Source organism: Trichoderma citrinoviride, assembly GCF_003025115.1.
Source record: "Trichoderma citrinoviride strain TUCIM 6016 unplaced genomic scaffold BBK36scaffold_1, whole genome shotgun sequence".
NCBI lineage: Eukaryota > Fungi > Ascomycota > Sordariomycetes > Hypocreales > Hypocreaceae > Trichoderma > Trichoderma citrinoviride.
Window position 1 is genome coordinate 2,962,637 of NW_020194709.1, and position 16,803 is coordinate 2,979,439.

The 16,803-nt window shown below is 55.4% G+C and overlaps 4 protein-coding genes across 4 annotated transcripts; 2 read left to right on the forward strand and 2 right to left on the reverse strand.

Annotated features, from left to right (window-relative positions):
• Positions 1 to 1,513: 1,513 nt before the first annotated feature.
• On the reverse strand, positions 1,514 to 4,834 carry BBK36DRAFT_1108874 (hypothetical protein; the record flags this gene model as incomplete). Its single annotated transcript, XM_024889415.1, has 4 exons — positions 1,514 to 1,984; positions 2,041 to 4,189; positions 4,282 to 4,622; positions 4,727 to 4,834. The coding sequence occupies 4 exons, from the start codon at positions 4,832 to 4,834 to the stop codon at positions 1,514 to 1,516; spliced, it is 3,069 nt and encodes a 1,022-aa protein (XP_024754254.1).
• Positions 4,835 to 7,538: 2,704 nt separating this feature from the next.
• BBK36DRAFT_1107176 (hypothetical protein) lies at positions 7,539 to 9,584 on the forward strand (the record flags this gene model as incomplete). The annotated part of the gene is made up of 2 exons (XM_024889229.1): positions 7,539 to 8,300; positions 8,367 to 9,584. 2 exons carry the CDS (start codon positions 7,539 to 7,541, stop codon positions 9,582 to 9,584), a joined length of 1,980 nt encoding a protein of 659 aa, XP_024754255.1.
• Positions 9,585 to 10,505: 921 nt separating this feature from the next.
• Positions 10,506 to 12,105, forward strand: BBK36DRAFT_1108406 (hypothetical protein; the record flags this gene model as incomplete). The annotated part of the gene is made up of 2 exons (XM_024889362.1): positions 10,506 to 10,955; positions 11,110 to 12,105. 2 exons carry the CDS (start codon positions 10,506 to 10,508, stop codon positions 12,103 to 12,105), a joined length of 1,446 nt encoding a protein of 481 aa, XP_024754256.1.
• A 1,142-nt stretch (positions 12,106 to 13,247) lies between these two features.
• Positions 13,248 to 16,034, reverse strand: BBK36DRAFT_1107983 (hypothetical protein; the record flags this gene model as incomplete). Its single annotated transcript, XM_024889322.1, has 1 exon — positions 13,248 to 16,034. One exon carries the CDS (start codon positions 16,032 to 16,034, stop codon positions 13,248 to 13,250), a length of 2,787 nt encoding a protein of 928 aa, XP_024754257.1.
• Positions 16,035 to 16,803: the final 769 nt, after the last annotated feature.

The window sequence follows — 16,803 nt, forward strand, 5'->3', positions numbered from 1 at the left end:
GCTTGAAAAAAAAAGACATATATTGCCTCTTTTCGTCGAGGATCTGTTCAACATGAGTCGATAAGAATCTGCAAAGCGCCTGTTTCATCACACTCAATGTGACGACACTCCATGTGCACTGCTCAAGACAGACAACTGTTCTTGTTTCATTTTCCCTTGCATAAACCTTCCGTGGCCTCTTACATACATACATACAAGTTGGCAGCCACCACACGAACCCGAACCCCGAACATACGTCTCATCTTCTCTTTTCTCCGAGCATCTGCATATTCGATGTCTTTCGTCTCTTGTGTGATTCAATCTGGCCCGCATACTGGGCTAGAAGCCATTATTACCTCGGAATCCCAAACACTTAGCCTATACAGCTCTTTGCCTATCCATAGCTATATACACTCTTCACCAACCGCAGCGTCGTCTTGAGGTAGTGTAGATTACCATGGTAGGGAGCTGGAAACCCATGGTTTTGCCCTGAAATAACTTCACTGGAGCTCTCGAAGGCAACATGGGAATTCCAGACAACCTTCTTTTCCCCCTTCTCTCCCCTCTTTCTGTCCGAGTAGAATGTGGTTTGTTTGAGAACGTACACAATCGGCCCAGCAATGCAAGGAGGATGGGTGTTCGCTATAAGCCTATATTGCCTACCTACCTACCTAACCTACCTAATCTACTACTTGTCATGGACATTGATTAGGACCACTTCTCTCTGCGAGTTCGAATCATGCATGAGATTTCTGTGTCTCATCTCATATTCCAAACATAGACATCATAAGACAAATGTCCATGCAAACAAGGTAGGTTCTTAGGTTGTAAGTGAACAGTTTACATGTATGAATCTCAAATCATATAATCATCTTCTATAGGCGAAGGGCTACTACGCATGCCTTAGGTATGGTAGCGGTACATTGGGTACATGTACAGTAGTTTAGGCCACCACAAGAGAAGCCAGCCCATCCAGATCATGATGTTTCCCTGGCTATCAAATCACCAAACATGTGGGCATGCGTAAAAGCGCAAAACATCTCAAACTCATCAAATCTCTGGCATACGTAGGTACGCACAAACGCCAACGCAACCAGCACCAAGCTCACGTTTCACGCGCCAATCTCGCCCATTTTACAGAACAACATCAATTCAACTCGCCGTTTTCTGCTCCCCCCTGGTAAGCTAAACCCCATCCACGTCCTTCCCATAAGATACCATCCCTACCCAAGCGACGGGGAAAAAAAAAACCGGAAAAACGTAGGCATGGACAAGAACTTCCATATGTTGTTTCCCCCTTCCGCCATTCCCATAGATATTTGCGCGCGCTCTTCGCCCGATAGACGCCTGTGCTGTTATTTATTATACCATTTGTATGCTCCATCCCATCCAGCTGCCCTGAGTTCAGATTCGGTTCCGTATGTACAATAGATTACTCCCGTGAAAGCAAAAAAAAGAGCGAAGAAATCATGAGAGAAGAAATCTGAAAAGACGGCAGAAGAGATATAACTGAAAAAATAGAGAGGCGGATGGCTCACAGCCTCCCGCTGCGAATCTCCTTTTCGAATATCTTCACCCCCCAAACGTCGTAAAACTGCAGCGGTCCGACCGTCTTATAGCGAAGTCGTGACCCTCCGTTGAGCGCTTCGTCATCGCTGTCGCTTTCCGAATCCAGGCCATCCAGCGACAGAGGTGGGAACACGTTGTGGAGGCCGGGAGTGGCCGTCGTCAGAGCCTTGCCTTTGCTCTTGCTCTTGGCTCGTTTGTCGTTGCTTTGCTCGTCCGGTGCGCTGTTGGATTCGTCCGACGGCCGGATGACGCGGTCGACGCGATCGTCCTCCATAGCGATCCACTCCAGCTTGAGCTCGGGGTAGTGGGACAGGTTGTCCACGATGAACCTCAGGACCTCTCGAACGACCCAGATACATGTATCGTTATTACGGAAATGGAGAATGTTGATGGCCCGAAGCTTGACGAGACCCGAAAAATATTGCATAAATATGTGCTGTAACAAGTTAGCCTTTCCCCGAGATGCCCAACTAACATTCCATCTTCACTTACCACAGCCTGAATATTCATGCTCAGCGCCAACTCTTCGAGGTTCCGCCCTTGTGTGCAGATGAGAATCATAGCCTTCTCGTTGCAATCCCAGCGACTGCTGCTGGCTTCGTCCTTGATCATGAGTCGCTTGAGCTTGCCAATGTGCTTCTTGAGCACGAGCCGGCGAATCTGGTCCATGGTGGTGAAGCCTGGCAAAGCAGTGCTCTCGGGCTTGCTCTTGGGGCTGCGCTCCAGCAGGAAGAGGTCGTGTATCTCCTCGAGCTGGGAGGCAAAGGCGAGGAACTGATTGGTCACATGGTCGGTGAAGATGTTCCTCAGCGGCAGCGGCCGCACCCTGTTCGCCTTGGTGAGAGAAGCCCAGATGGCCGTTTGGTCGCCAACATTGAGAAGCGTCAGCTGTCTGAGAGACGATAGGTTGATCGTCTGGGATAAGACGGATGCCTTGACCGGGACAAGGTAGATGCTCAGGGACGTAAGCATCAGGCCTCTTGTGCGGCGGACATAATCTCTCATACTGCTCGAGTTGCTGCCCGCTGCCCGCCGCTCCGCTTCATCCATATGCTCTTGAATGACTTGAATTTCGTTTTGGACGTCAGCAACCATGGCGCTGAAACCCCTGAGCTGGGCATCGGCGGCCTTGATCTGCGCGTAGTCCAACCCCGAGCCCCCAGCACGCAAATAGTCAATCTTCTTCCCTATGGCCTCGTTCAGGTCTCGGAAGTAATCAAGTTTAGTCATGAGGTTCTCAACGTGTACATTTGGCACGGAAGATTGACCAGTAACTTCAGCAGTGTGACTACTTTGGGCCTCAGTTGCCTTGGTCACCTTTTCAGGCGCTTCGGATGCAGGAGTAGGAGTAGTAGAGCCGGTGGAGGAACCGGGCTGGTAAGAATCCGTCTCGGAGGCATCTCCTTCCGTGAGCTTGGCATCAGCGCTATCCGACAGATTCAACTCGTCTGATTCTCCAAAAACATCGTCAACAGCTTCAATGTGAGCAATGTCGATATCTTCGGGAGAAGCCTCGTTGTCTTTTCTCTTTGCCAGTTTGCTGGACGAGCCCACGGCAGATGTGGCAGCGTCGTTTGCCCTGGCACTTGACTCATCTCCAGCTGGCTTGAGTCCCAAAGCCGCGGCGATTGCCGCCACTGATGAGTTGCCTTGGGGCAAGACACCACCGGCTGTGCTTGTCTCGCTCTCATTTGCGAGACTGGACTGACCACTGGGCTGGCCGCTGGTTTGGCCGCTTGGCTGGGCCGAGGACTCCACAGATTCCACATAATGCCGAGCAGCCTTGGCAATGGTATCAAGCATATCCTGTGCTGCGGCAGTGGAACCGGGAGATCCTCCCGTGATGGTCATCAGTTTGCTTGAGACGCTCTTGATGGATGCAATGAATGCTTCCCTGACGTCCGTCGGCAGAGCCTCTCCTTGCTCCTCCTCCTTCTGGTCAACCTCCTGGCTGGGTTCGTCGTTTTCTGCCTTGGGCTCCAGAGGAAATGGCTGGAAGATTCGAGCAAGCACGGACTCTTGAAGTCTGCGCTCCTCGAGTACGCGATTGGTTTTGCTGTCGAAGGCGCTGCCGGATGTATTCTGCTGCGAGGCGGGAAGCACCTGGAACTCGTCGTCGACATCGGAATCGTCTGCGTCGGAATCAGGTGGCTGCTTACGCGCCCGATTCGCCAAACCATCTGAAAAGGATAGTTGCAGCTCGGTGAGGGTCGAGCTCGAGTTCCGGATGCAGGTATTCAGCTCGCTGACAATATCGAGATTCTCGATGTCCAAGACGCTCAGGCTCTGGAGATTCTTGAAGCCCGAAAAGGTAGAGGGCTCCTTGGCCCCAGTCACGCGCTTCCCGGCCTTGCTCTTCGATGCCGACTTGTACGACGGCGGGAGCAGAGCAGGCGGGGGGCCGCTGACAACCGGCGGCACAGCTCCCGGGGGCTGGGGAGCCAGCAAGGAGAGCGGCGGGATGCTTCCCCAGTGGTTCGTAGGCTCTGGCTGGGGATGAGGGTCGATCGAGACGGGCAGCGGTGGCGGTTGCACATAGTATGATTCCCCTGCCTGCATCCGCACATGCAGTTTCTTCAGGGATGCGATTCTGTGCAGCTCGCGGTAGACAGGCCTGCTGAGCTCCACCCGGATATTCCATCTACCACCACCAAGACTTAGCATGCCTCTCCGATAACAAAAAGCGGCCTGATGCTCCGCACCAAAGGGGACGATGCAGGCATGGCAACTCACCGGAAAACCTCAAGGGACCTGGCCTTTTTGAGCGTGAGGTGAAGGAGCGTGTTGAAAAACTTTCCGCAGCTGGCACTGTATAGATAGGACTGGTAACAGCACTCTCCCTTAATGCCAGCGCTGAGCGTGTCCATGGACAGATCCCTCAGGTGCTTCGCATAGTCGTAATTGCTGGTGGTGAAAGTATCAAGTCCACCAGCCAGACCATCGATGGGGGAATCGAAGTTGAGGTCGTCATCGTCGGGGAAGATGATGTGAAAGTTTCTGTACAGCTGAGCCGAGGCCAGTTCGTGGAAGTGGCGCGAGACGAGCGCGAGGCATATCAAATCGCTCTGGGAGCACTACAAGACGGCCCAACGGAGGACATTGTAAGCATGTTTTAGGTGCCTTGGGCATAGCAAGTGATGTCTCGGGCATGTGGGCTTGGAGATCGTGGGATTCATACATGAGAGAAGATTTCGCGCTGCGTCTCCGTGGGCAGGTCGATGAAGGTGAGCGGCTTTCTGGTAGACCTGGGCGTCACCACCTCGTCGCCGGCATCGCTCGTGGCCATGGTTGGGATTCGCCGGTCGAGCGGCAGCAGGCAGTCGAGAGGGGCGACGCTGGAGAAGACGAGGCGCGCTCCTCACTGCCGAGCAATGAGGACGAGACGCCGGGAGGGAATTGTCCAGACAGTTGGCGAGACCTGCCTGCGAGAAGCGCACAAGGCTGCCCGATGCGGAGTGGCGACGTAGGCCACGTTACGAGGGCGGAGGAGGATTCTGCGGCGCAAGAGGGCGGCAAGATGGCAGGCGGGGGTCGTGGATTTGACGCCGACGTGATGCTGATAACGATACCTGGTGGTGATGCTGGTCTACCGATACGGACTGATTGCGTGGATGCGATGGCTGGAGTCGCGACGGCAGAGAGGGTGGGAGAGTTGGAGATGGAGAGAAAAGATGGGCAGAAGTCGCCGAAGAGGAGAAGAAAGAAGAGGAGAAAAAGATGGGGAATAATGCTGAATTCGGTCCGCCAGACGCCGTTTGTCGGTTCGAACAAAGGCGTTTAACGGCGCTTGGCGAGACTCGAAGGCGTCTGTCCTCGTTTGTCCAGGTTCGGGATGAATCCAGACTGGAGAGCGGGCGCGGGCGGAGGAACCTGAAGCGATGAAGAATCAGAACATGGATGACTTGCCCCGAAACATGACGATGGGCCCAGGCGGGTAGAGGGGCCGGTCCAGCGGGGTGGATGGGCCACAGGGCGATGGTTTAGGCGGGCTGGCGCTAACTTTTGGAGAGTTTGGCCCTGTAATTATGGGGGTGGTGTGCTGGCGCCTCGCTTGGGGGTAGGGGAGGGGCTCGTTAGCGGGAATCCAGGCTGGGGCTGGGGCAGAGGACAGGGAAGGCGCACGTGTTCATGTATCCGTACATGCGCTTGTCAGACCGAGGTGGTATTGCCGCGTCCTGGTGAGCCGGAGTCGGGGCTGGGCGGCGGGGCTGAGGCTAGGTTTGGGCCTTGGAGCGGCTGAATGAGGTGTTGCGGCCTAGAGCCGGTGCGAGTCTGTAGGTACCGGTACATGACGGGGACTGGTCCTGATCGTGATGTCTCTGAGAAGCGTCCGTTGATGGCAATGGCTTTCCCCGTTGACCAGGAGTATCATTGAGAGCAGCTATTGTATGTGAGAGTCTGTGATTATCAGTACGTGTATTGAATGAGAGATGATCTAATGTAAGAGTGTAACCTGAAACTGAGCAGACATGCTGTATCAACCAACTGCCATTGCGTGTTATCCATCACTCAATAGGCTCGTCTTGTTTGGCCATGTAGGAACCTGGAAGATGGTTCATGTAAGAGGAGATATATCGAAGAGTGTTGATTGCTGGACTGACGAAGGTCAGTCGTATAGGGAGGGACGAGCGTAGTACCAACAACAACCGAGGTTCTGGTCTTTGTCGACGTGCTCTACGTCGAAACACTTTGTTGTTGATATATATGCCGCTCGTTGATGCTAGTATTGTCCACCATCTGTGCTGTATCATCTAAGACGAGACCTGCATGAGGTGAGTCATATGCACATGGCCCTGGTCAGGTCCGAGTACATAGTAGATGCACATAACAACTTGGCTACCTGGATACCACGTTCTCTAATAGTACCTATTAGACGCAGATAGGTACATTCCAACCCAGCCTTTTCAGCAGTACTTTGAGGAGACAGAATTCTCAGTCAATATCCATCGATTAGGTAGTAGTATTTCATCTCTTGATACTGTCGTCAAACGTCAATCAACCACACCTCTCTCTATAAAGGAATCTATGTACACAAATCCCCCAGCAAATGCAATGCAGCCCGGTTAGGCAATTGCCGAACATGGCGCCACTCGCCCTGCTTTAGCCGCCCCCCATACATGTATTATCGACCCTCCATCTGCCTACCAAACGGCGCAAAGAATCGCAAACTCCTCCTCTTTTCCTTTCCTACCCGGTCCTGCAAGCGATTTAAACACGTGGATATACAAATCATTTCGGTATTAACCACTTCCAGGCTCGCAAGCTCTGAATCCTCCCTCATCTGCCTAAAATCTCCAGGTAATCACTGCAGACTGAAAAATCCTGTGCACTTCCCCGTACCCGCTACTTCTCACGGTGGCCACTTATACCTTGCACGACACGGATCCCGGCACCATCAGCAGGTATCCGTGACATCAAATGACTTGATTCCCATGAACCAAGTGGGCTGTGCAGAGCAGAACGTTGTTGGAGCTCTTATTATTAGTCGGCATCTCAGACAAGCTAAAAGCAATGGGGTCCGAATCCTACAAAAATAGCCCGCCTCCAGTTGTCTGTGGCTTTAAAATCTCCAACAGTTCCTCGATCCTCCCGCTTCCGTCCACCGTTTCAAGCACCGCTCCTTTTGGCCTTGTCGCTCTTTGATGATGCGTGGATAATACCTGATAAGACGGAATAAAGCAGCTTCTGTTTCTTTTATTTTATTTTCTTGCTTTGGGTTATTCTCGTTGTTTTCATCTGCATCCTTTTGCTTCAGGCACTTGTCTTGCGTTACATCTGTGACTCCAAGCTGGGACATCCGCTCGCTCTCTCTGCCTGTTTAACGAAGCTCGCTTCTTGCCACCTCCTCTGAACCCCAGCTTTCCCATCAAGCTCGCATCTTAATTGTTGGCCTGCGCTGGCACGAAGAAAGAAGAAGGAAACGATCAACTGAAAGAGAGAAGAGACTTGATACAAATCCAAAGAAAAAAAAAACCATCATCAACAGCGCCATGGCAGATACCGAGGAACCTCAGTTCAACACGCTGGCGGAGAGGATAGCTGCTCTGAAGAAACAGAACAACTTCAGCACCGTCGGCACTCCTGAAGCTGCCCGCAAGAAGCCTCCTCCTCCTCCGCCTCCTGGACGGCCCGCAGCCGAGTCGCGAAGCCAGACTGCTCCCGTCGTGACGGTCAACGGCCCAGCCCACGAACAACCGCCGCAGCAGCCTCCGAGACCTGCCAGGGCAAATGCCAATGCGCCGCCACCGCTGCCGCGTCGAAACACGCAGAATGCAAGCCCATCGGATACTTCAGCACCGCCGCCATTGCCATCGCGGACGGGCTCCTTCCAGGCGTCACCTGCGCTGCCGCCGCGACGAACATCGACCATTACTGTCCCCAAGCCCTCGGGACGGCGCAACTCTGCTTCGTCCGAGGCCTCGTTGCAGTCTACCATGTCATCCCTGTCGCTGACCAAGACAATCTCGTCGACCACGAGCAATGGATCCAACGGGACTGTCGTGCACAAGCTGCCACCTGTCTGTGACATGGCCAGCTTACCACCTCTCCCGCCTACGAGACGGGAGATAGAGGCCAAGGCAAAGGAAGATGCTGCTGAGAGGGAGGAGGCTGCTAGACAAAGCGCCGCAAGGACCACGGCCAGCTATTCAGCTAGGCCCAGCCTTCCCCCCAGGTTGCCCTCAAGGCCGGCCAACCCCCAGACCCAGGCAAGCACCGAGGCTGTACCGAAGCCTGTGCCGAAGCCCGCACCTGTGACGGTTCAGATTCGAGGGTTCGGCACTCGGACGGAGCCTCCACGGATGCCAACGAGGCCCAAGATTGATGCAGCGGCTGATGATGTCCCGCCTCGAATGCCAGCCAGACCAAAGGTCGACGCCGCCGCCGATACCCCTCCTCCGATTCCCCTGGCCTCCCGACCATCCATGGCCCAGATTCAGGCCTTTTCTTCCAAAGTACCGCCTGCTCCAGTGGTATCCAATGATTGCTGGACGTGCCGAGATTGGAGCGGCCCTGATGGCGTAGCCGCCCAGTACCCCCGACAAGGGCTTCCCCAGCAGGACGTTGTTGGATACCTTGCCCGCGTGCTGTGCGAGCCGTTTCCGTCATACAACGACAAGGCAAGGGCAATCTTCACGTGGTTCCACCACAACATCATGTACGATACCAGGGCCTTCTTCAGCGGCAATATTCAGGGACGGACGCCTGAAGAAACCATACGGTACGGCGCGGCGGTATGCCAGGGCTATGCGGACACGTACAAGGCCATTGCGAACAGGGCCGGCTTGGAGTGTGTTGTTGTCGGTGGCCATGGAAAGGGGTTCGGCTACACTGCTTTGAAAAAGGGCGAAAGACCGCCGCCGCCTAACGCAACTGGCCATGCTTGGAATGCCGTCAGAGTCGACGGCGGCGTCTGGAGGCTTCTGGACGCCTGTTGGGGTGCTGGCCATATCTGCGGAGCCAACAACCTGTTCAAGAAGGAGTTTAGCCCTGTACAGTTCACAAACAGCGCTGAGCGGTTTGGAGCCACCCATTTCCCTTCAGACCCCCGGCACCAGTTCCGCAATGACGGCCGCACAATCACTTGGGAGGAATACATCATCGGACGCTCCCAGGGCGAACCGGTGGAGACGTTTGGCAACTGTGGCCAAGAGGGCATCGCGGAAGACTCCGTCGAGCCCGCGTCGAAGCAGATCCCCGTCCACAGCGGCGAGGTCGTGCGATTCCAGTTCTCAAAGTTGTGCGAGCACTGGAAATCGGAGACACACGGCCGGGGGAAGCCGCCGTTGTTTCTGCTACAGATCCACGGCGTGGACGGCCGCAAGGATGACATGATTCCCATTGAGACGGATGGCTACTGGCACTGGGCCGACGTGTATGCGCGAGATCTCGGGGCACCGGGGCAGTCGGTCATGGTGCTGCAGCTGACGTCTCTTGATGGACAGGACGCGCGAGGCGTGACGGCTCAGCAGTTCCTTGCCAAGAAGGGGCGCTGTGCCATGGCCTGGGCGGGGGTAGCCAAGTGGGATCTGGTTTGAGGCGATGAAGCATATCGGGGCAAGATTCTCGGGAGAGCAACGTCAAAGCTCGGCTTCACTGTGTTCGAGTTCGAATTGGTCAGTAGCGAGGAGGTCGGCCTTTGTTACCCCCTTTTTATATACGAAGTATGCATTGTTGGTAGCTGGGATACGAGCCTGCTTGATGGGTTAATTTAGGACAGACGAGAAACGTCTTGGTAATGGTATCTGCATCTGGATATGGGTAGCACTTGATGTCTGACGGTGTTACCTTATGAGTATCATTCTCTAGCATTCAATCTGTGAGCTACAATACGCCTCTCGGCATGTTTATTATCGAGTAACTGCTTGATTCCCTCGTCTCAACCTCTTTTCTTCGCTATGTCTTCTCTTACACACACCCCCGGCCGTGCGTCAAACCCGCACCTCAACCCACTCATCGCCCGTACCCACCGCCCTATGCACACCCCTCGTTCAACTTTCACGTGCACACCCCCTCCCGGCATCGCGAATGACGAAACGCCACTTTTTGTTCCCTGCATTTCCCCAATCTGCTGCGGCTTGTCACTTTTTCCTAGTACGTGGCAGAAACGGACAAATCAGGGCGATTCTACATCTTCAATTCTGCACCCTTTCATTCTTTCTTCCTCCCAATTCCATATCGCGACTCCTTGTTTCTGTTGATGGAAGAGCGCGCTTCGTTTCAATTGCGCGCTTTGATGGACGATTGAAGTTCTTCTCGTGTCCGGGTTTCTTTGCGACTGCGACCAGCTCCTGATTTCCACCCAAGCTCTCCAACTCTCCACGAATTGCAAACCAACGAAACGAACGAGCGAGCGAGCGAGCGAACAAAACAATCAAGCTTCATCAACAGACGATGCAATCGATCCAGCCCGCCTCTCTCTGACCCTCTCCAGACCCTCCCCCCCAACCTCCGTCAAAATGGCCCCCTCCGCCTCCTCCTCCTCCTCCTCCCCAACCAGCCTCTCCCGCGCCGAAACCCTCAGCCTGGCCTCCCTCTCCGCCGCCTCGCTCGCCATCCTCGCAAACACCCTCCACGGCGACGGCGAGCCCCTCGTCGCCTCCCTCGCGCTCTCCCTCGTCGCCTTCTCGCTATGCTACGCCATGATCCGCTGGCTGGGCCCGACCTTCATCAAGGCCGGCTTCCGCGGGCGCGACCTCGGCAAGGTCAACGGCGCGGAGCTGCCCGAGTGCATGGGCGCCGTGTGCGCCGCCGTCTACCTCATCGCCGTGATCGTCTTCATCCCGTTTCCCTTCTACAAGGACATTGTGGCGGCGACGAGCGGAGGCGGCAACCGTGATGTGGTGGTTGAGATGGAGCGGCATGCGAATCAGGGGGGCCGTTTCCTGCATCGCTTTCCGCACAACAAGGTGAGAGATATGGACAAACAACACGACGGCTGATATATTGTATATGTATATCACAGCCTTTGGAAATACAAAGCAACACCTCTCTCTCTCTCTCTCCTCCCTCTGGATCTACTATAAAAGCGTCAAAAGCTCATCATAACCTACTACAACTTAGCTCGCCTCCTACCTCGGCGCCATCATCTCCCTGCAGACCATCGCCCTGCTCGGCATTGGCGACGACCTCTTCGACATCCGCTGGCGCCACAAGTGGTGGATCCCCGGCATCGCCTCCATCCCGCTGCTCGTCGTCTACTTTGTCGACTTCGACGTCACCTCCATCGTCATCCCGCTGCCGCTCCAACCCTTGCTCGGCGAGCTCTTCGACCTCGGGCCCCTCTACTACGCCTACATGGCCTGCGTCGCCATGTTCTGCCCGCAGAGCATCAACATGCTCGCCGGCATCAACGGCATCGAGGTCTCCCAGTGCCTCGTCGTCTCCCTGCTCATCGCCTTCAACGACTGCCTCTACCTCTTCACGCCCTACCCGCACCCGGCCACCGACTCCCACCTCTTCTCCCTCTACCTGCTCCTCCCCTGGGTCGGCGTCTCCTGCGCCCTCCTCGCCCACAACTGGTACCCCGCCCGCGTCTTCGTCGGCGACACCTACTGCTACTTCTCCGGCATGGTCTTCGCCGTCGTCGGCATCCTCGGCCACTTCTCCAAGACGCTCGGCCTCCTCCTCGTGCCCCAGCTCTTCAACTTCCTCTACTCCACACCACAAATCTTCGGCCTCGTCCCCTGCCCGCGCCACCGCCTGCCCAGGCTCAACGCCCGCACCGGCCTCCTCGAGCCCTCCGTCGTCCCCTGGACCCCCGACCGCCAGCCGCACCCGCTCGTCGCCCGCGCCCTGCTCCTCCTCCACCGCATGCGCCTCCTCCGCGCAACCACCACGGTCGACAGCGAGACAGGCGCCACCATCTTCGTCGAGACCACCAACCTCACCCTGCTCAACCTCTGGCTCGTCTGGCGGGGCCCCCTCAAGGAGAACCGCCTCGCGTGGGAGGTGACCCTGCTGCAGCTCGGCGTCGGCCTCTTTGGCCTCTTTGTCAGGCACAAGCTCGCCCTGCTCGTCTTTAAGGAGGACAATTGGGGCAGCACGGGGCAGCATTGATAAACTGATGATGGATGCGTTTCTATACCTCTTGATTTCTCAGACTTCTCGCGATGCATTTCATACATTTTCTAATGTAAATAATTCAGTCTGTAACGTTGCTCTATCTAAAGGAATAATTGCAGGCAAAAGCACTGAATAGACCTATACTTCTTTCTTTCCTTTAAACTATTTCGTAGTTGTCTCAAGAACTTTGTCTATTTCGTAAATGTTGTGAAAAAAAGGCACCTTCTAGATCCCCCCTTTTCCCTCACTCATCAGGCTAGTAAGAAGGCTTCCGTTCAAAAAGTTTCTCTTCAGACAGGAAAAAAAAAAGGGTACCTAATGATTTTGGATGTCTTCATCCATTAATTTCACATGAATCGTCATCTCAGCCCAAAACCCATCCGAGCCCCCATACAGGCCACAAGCATTCATCATGCCATCCACCCGCCGAGCAGGGAATCGTTGCAGAAGATATGAAAACGAAGAAACACAATGCCCACTCCTCCATCCTATTCCATCTCCCCCTATGCCATCCACCTCCGAAAGTCCAGTTAAAATTCGTAATGATGAAAAGGGAAACACATAAAAAGGTTGGAACATGTAAAAGTACACAGGAGCCTTTTCACGCCGACCCCAAGTAAAAACCTGGTTTTGAAGAAAAGAGTTCGTGGAGAAATATCAACCAAGTCCTGAAGTTACGCCCCCTCCTCTGGAGAAAGAAAAACAAACATCAGAATTCCCCCGACCCGAGTGTCCAGCATACTCCTTTTTTGTATATCCGGAGCGTTGGGTTGCCTAGGTGGTCCTTGTTTTGTTCCATAGCGGTTCGAAACAGGTGAAAAATTCCAGATTGTAGATTGCCTCATCGTCAAGTTTCCACTCCCTGAATCCACCTTGTGGCTTGGCATCTTAATGAGATGTCGTATCTTTCATTTCCCAAGTCGTTTGCCCTTTCCCCCAAACGCCTAGTTAAAAAAAGAGAAAAGAAAGGAAGAAAACCAGGGGCAAAGATCCGAGTTGCCCACTCGCCTTGTATGAGAAATGCAACAAACTCCAACCTCCCCATTCTGCTCCTCAGAGCTGAGGTTCTCCCTGTATTGGAACGCGAAACATGTAGAGTCGAGAAAGTAAGAGACAATCACCAGATTTTCTGACATTCATGAGTGGCCGTTGGTGGAAGGAGCCACTGCGCTCTCGGCTTTCTCCGTCGTCGCCGACTCTGATGCGTTCTCCACCTTGATCTCATCTGCCTCTGCAAGGCTGGGCTTTGTGGATATGAGGCTCAGCGACGGCTTTACCGCCGCCTTGTTCATTCTGCTCTTGGTGTAGTCGCTCAGGCTCAGTTTCTTCTTGATCGGGCTTGGAGTCGCCACTACTCCGTTGGCGGCTGAGATGCTGGAGATGATTGCCGATTGCGCGGTGGAACTGCTTGCAGACAGAGGCGTGGTCGCTGTCGCGGATGGGGTAGTAGCCGTCGGATCGAGCGCAGGTATCGTGGGCAATTGAACCCGCAGCTCTAGACCCTTGGGCTTCTCGAGAGCCGAAGTCGTCTCGCTTGAAGGAATGGGTGCTTCTGAAGAAGGAGCAGGAAGTGCGTCGGGCACTTGTATATCTCCGTCTTGTTTCGGAGGGTGAGGTGAAGAGGTGAGAGGGGGAGGAGAAGACGGCGGCTGCTGAACTTCCGCTTCGGCTTTTGGCAGGTCGGATTTCTCATCGTCCTCCGCTGCGTCAACGTCCATGGCGTCCGCTGTTGAGGGCCGTGAGGAAGCGGAAACGGACAGTCGTTTGCGGTCCACCTCGGCGCGCGCTTTGAAGCGATTGTTGAGGAGCCGTTGGGAGAGCGAGATGATTCTCTTCTTGCGACAAGGAAGAGCCGACGGCTGGCTGAACCACTCGTCGTCAACGGGATCCGTCTGAATGCCCATGTCGCGGTAAGCGGTTCGTGGTGGCGCCGAAGATTGCCTGGGTGGCGATTGTACATCTGCTGAACCTCGGTGGGATGCCGCAGGCTTGGTGTGGTTTCCGAGATTTGGTGAGACGGAGCCAGCCGGCGAGCCAGTCTTGCTCCGAGAGGTGGTGCTGGCATCGGCATAGCTGCCAATGTGAGGCGTGGAGCCTGTTCGGGACTTTGACTTGGAGGATGTTGACGTCGTTGTCCCGTCTGATACCCTCTTCTTCTTCCTCGGCGGCTGCTGCTGCTCTTGCTCCATACGCCGAAAAGAGTCCTCGACCATGGCTACTTTGCGCTTGTCACGATCTGTAGGCTCGGTCAATATCCCTAGCTGGTCAAAGGAGCCCTGGCGCAGCGGGGTTCGATCTCTGCTAGAGGGCTTGCTCCGCGCTGGCACCGAGTCGTCTCGCTTTCCACGTTCCTCGGCACGCTCGTCGATGTGACCCTCGCTAGCGGCACGGCTGTTGGTAGCATGGCCAGTGCTACTGGGCGAGATGGTGTGAGCCTTTGTCTTGCGCGGCCGCTTCTTGTTGCCGCGCGATTGGCTCCTGCCGTACAGATAGTGTCGATGAAAACGTGCAAAGGCGCAGTTATTATCCAGATCACACGCACAGCCTCCATACTCTGACAGTATCCGGTCGATCCAGTTGGAGATGGCCGTGTACTCCGACTCGTCGAGCTCAAACTCGTCTTGCGCTGCGCCGTCATCGTCGCTGAGGCCCAGCAGGTGTAGCCAGCGCTGGCAGACGCTCTTCTCCAGACGGAAATCCCACGGCAGAGTAATTTGCTCGCTAGGAGGGATAGCTCGGTCGCTGACGAGCCAAAAGTGGTAGTCCGACTTGTTCGTCAGAAACGTGTCCAATTGAGCATTGGGCTTGCAGCTCCTCCGGACATAGCGGGCCAGAGAGCCCTCCTTGCGCGTGTCGATGTAGAGTGGCAGGATAGGATGGAAGAAGACGAAGGGGAGGGGGGACGAGAGGTCAGCCCACAGGTTGTCAATGTCGGCGCAGTAGTCCTTCTGGAAGCCAATCTCGCCATTCAACTCAATAAGAGGCACGTCCTTTTCAATCGGCGATGTCGACTTGAGAGAGCGCCAGCGCAGGGTGGTGCCATTGTCCAGCAACTGGGTGGCGTCCTTGATCTCCAGCTTGGGTCGTTTTCTCTCAAGTGCAGGCACGGCTTCTTGGAAGACCTCCGAGGGCGTTCGGCCGACTTCCTTTTCCAGAGCAGACGACGATTCTACCCATCTTATCAAGGCGCCGGGAATGGCGAGGCTGACAAACTTGTTGGTGCGTGTGTCAGGCACGTCATTGTACATGGAGCAGAAGCCCTCGGAGTAGTGGTGGATCTGGAAGTCGTCAGGCAGGTCGGGGGGAGTCGTGGCGGGACTCGGGGGGTGCGTGGGATTCGCCCGGTTGTTCCCATACGAAGGACTTCGCTTCGAAGGCTGGGAGCTCACGGACAGGGAGGGTCGGTGAGAGGTTTTTGATTTCTTGGAAGGGTGGTGGTGGTCGCCACTGTGACCGTGCTTCCCACCTTCTGGAGCCCCGTGGATTCCATTAACAGGAAAGTCACTGGGCTTGGTTTTCTTCTTGTGGCTTTTGGAAGGGGGTCGCTTGGCTTTCTTATCAATGTTTTCGGGCTCCATGATGGAAGACCTAAGCCGCAACGTGCGCTCAATCGCCTTTTGGCGATTCAGCGGTCGGGGCTTGCAGTCAGCACAGGAGTGGGAGAAGTCCTCTCTAATGGCCTCCTCCCGGTTCTCGGGGTAGAAGCAATCAATGTGCTGCCATGTATCGCATGTCTCGCAGTATATCGTGTTTCCGTCGTCGTCAGAGAAATTGCAGATACACTTGATCGTGTAAGGCTCTTCCTCTGGCGCCTCCATCTTGTGGGCGACATCGTCGGGGCCGGCTGAGCCCGCGGGCGCGATGTGGTTGACCTGGGTGGAAACTGCGGCTTGCGTCGACAGCGAGGCTGGCTTGTCTGTCATAGTCCAAAGGAGGACCACGCTGGGTAGTCGATGTCGCAAGAGGTGCGTGGATTGATTACAGTCGCGGTCTTGAGGGCATGACGGCGCCGGCCAGGACGCGCGCCAGACGGGTAGACTGAGCGTCGAGCAGCCGAGGATCGCGACCAGCCGCGTCATACGCAGGGGCGGAAACGATGGTGCGGTCGAGTCGTGAGGAAGCGGCAGGCGGCGTCAGGGCACCGTGAGCGTGGTGGATTGTCGGCTTGGAGATTGATTCAAGGTCAGAGAGGCCTGGCCGTCGGGGCGTCAGTAAAGGCAAGAGGGAAAAATCAGAATTGGCCAAGACGGGCGGAAGAGGAGGCGAGGATCACGAGCACGACGATGGGGGTTGTCATACGCGTCGAGGGCGATGGTTGGACACTGAAGGGCGTGAAATGTTTCTCGCCTCGGTCGTGGGAAAACTCGAACACGAGCGGGCGGGAGGCGACTGGATTGTTGGTCGAAGGAACTCGGTGGCCAGGCCGGGCTGCGAGAGTGGGATGCAGAAGGGGGAACAGCGGCCGTAAAAAAAGAAATAGGAGGAGAGGCTGAAGGCAGAGGCGATGCGGCAGCGACTGGTCTCGATGGGCGGTCGTGATTGATCGGGCTCTGGAGGCAAGGGATTCGTCAACGAGACCGGCAACGGGGGGGGGATGATGGAGGAGGAGAAATGGGAGGAGCGACAACAGAGACTGGAGGGTGTCTGTCTTTGCTGCAGCCAGCGCGAGACGAGTGCGGCGGCACCCTCGAG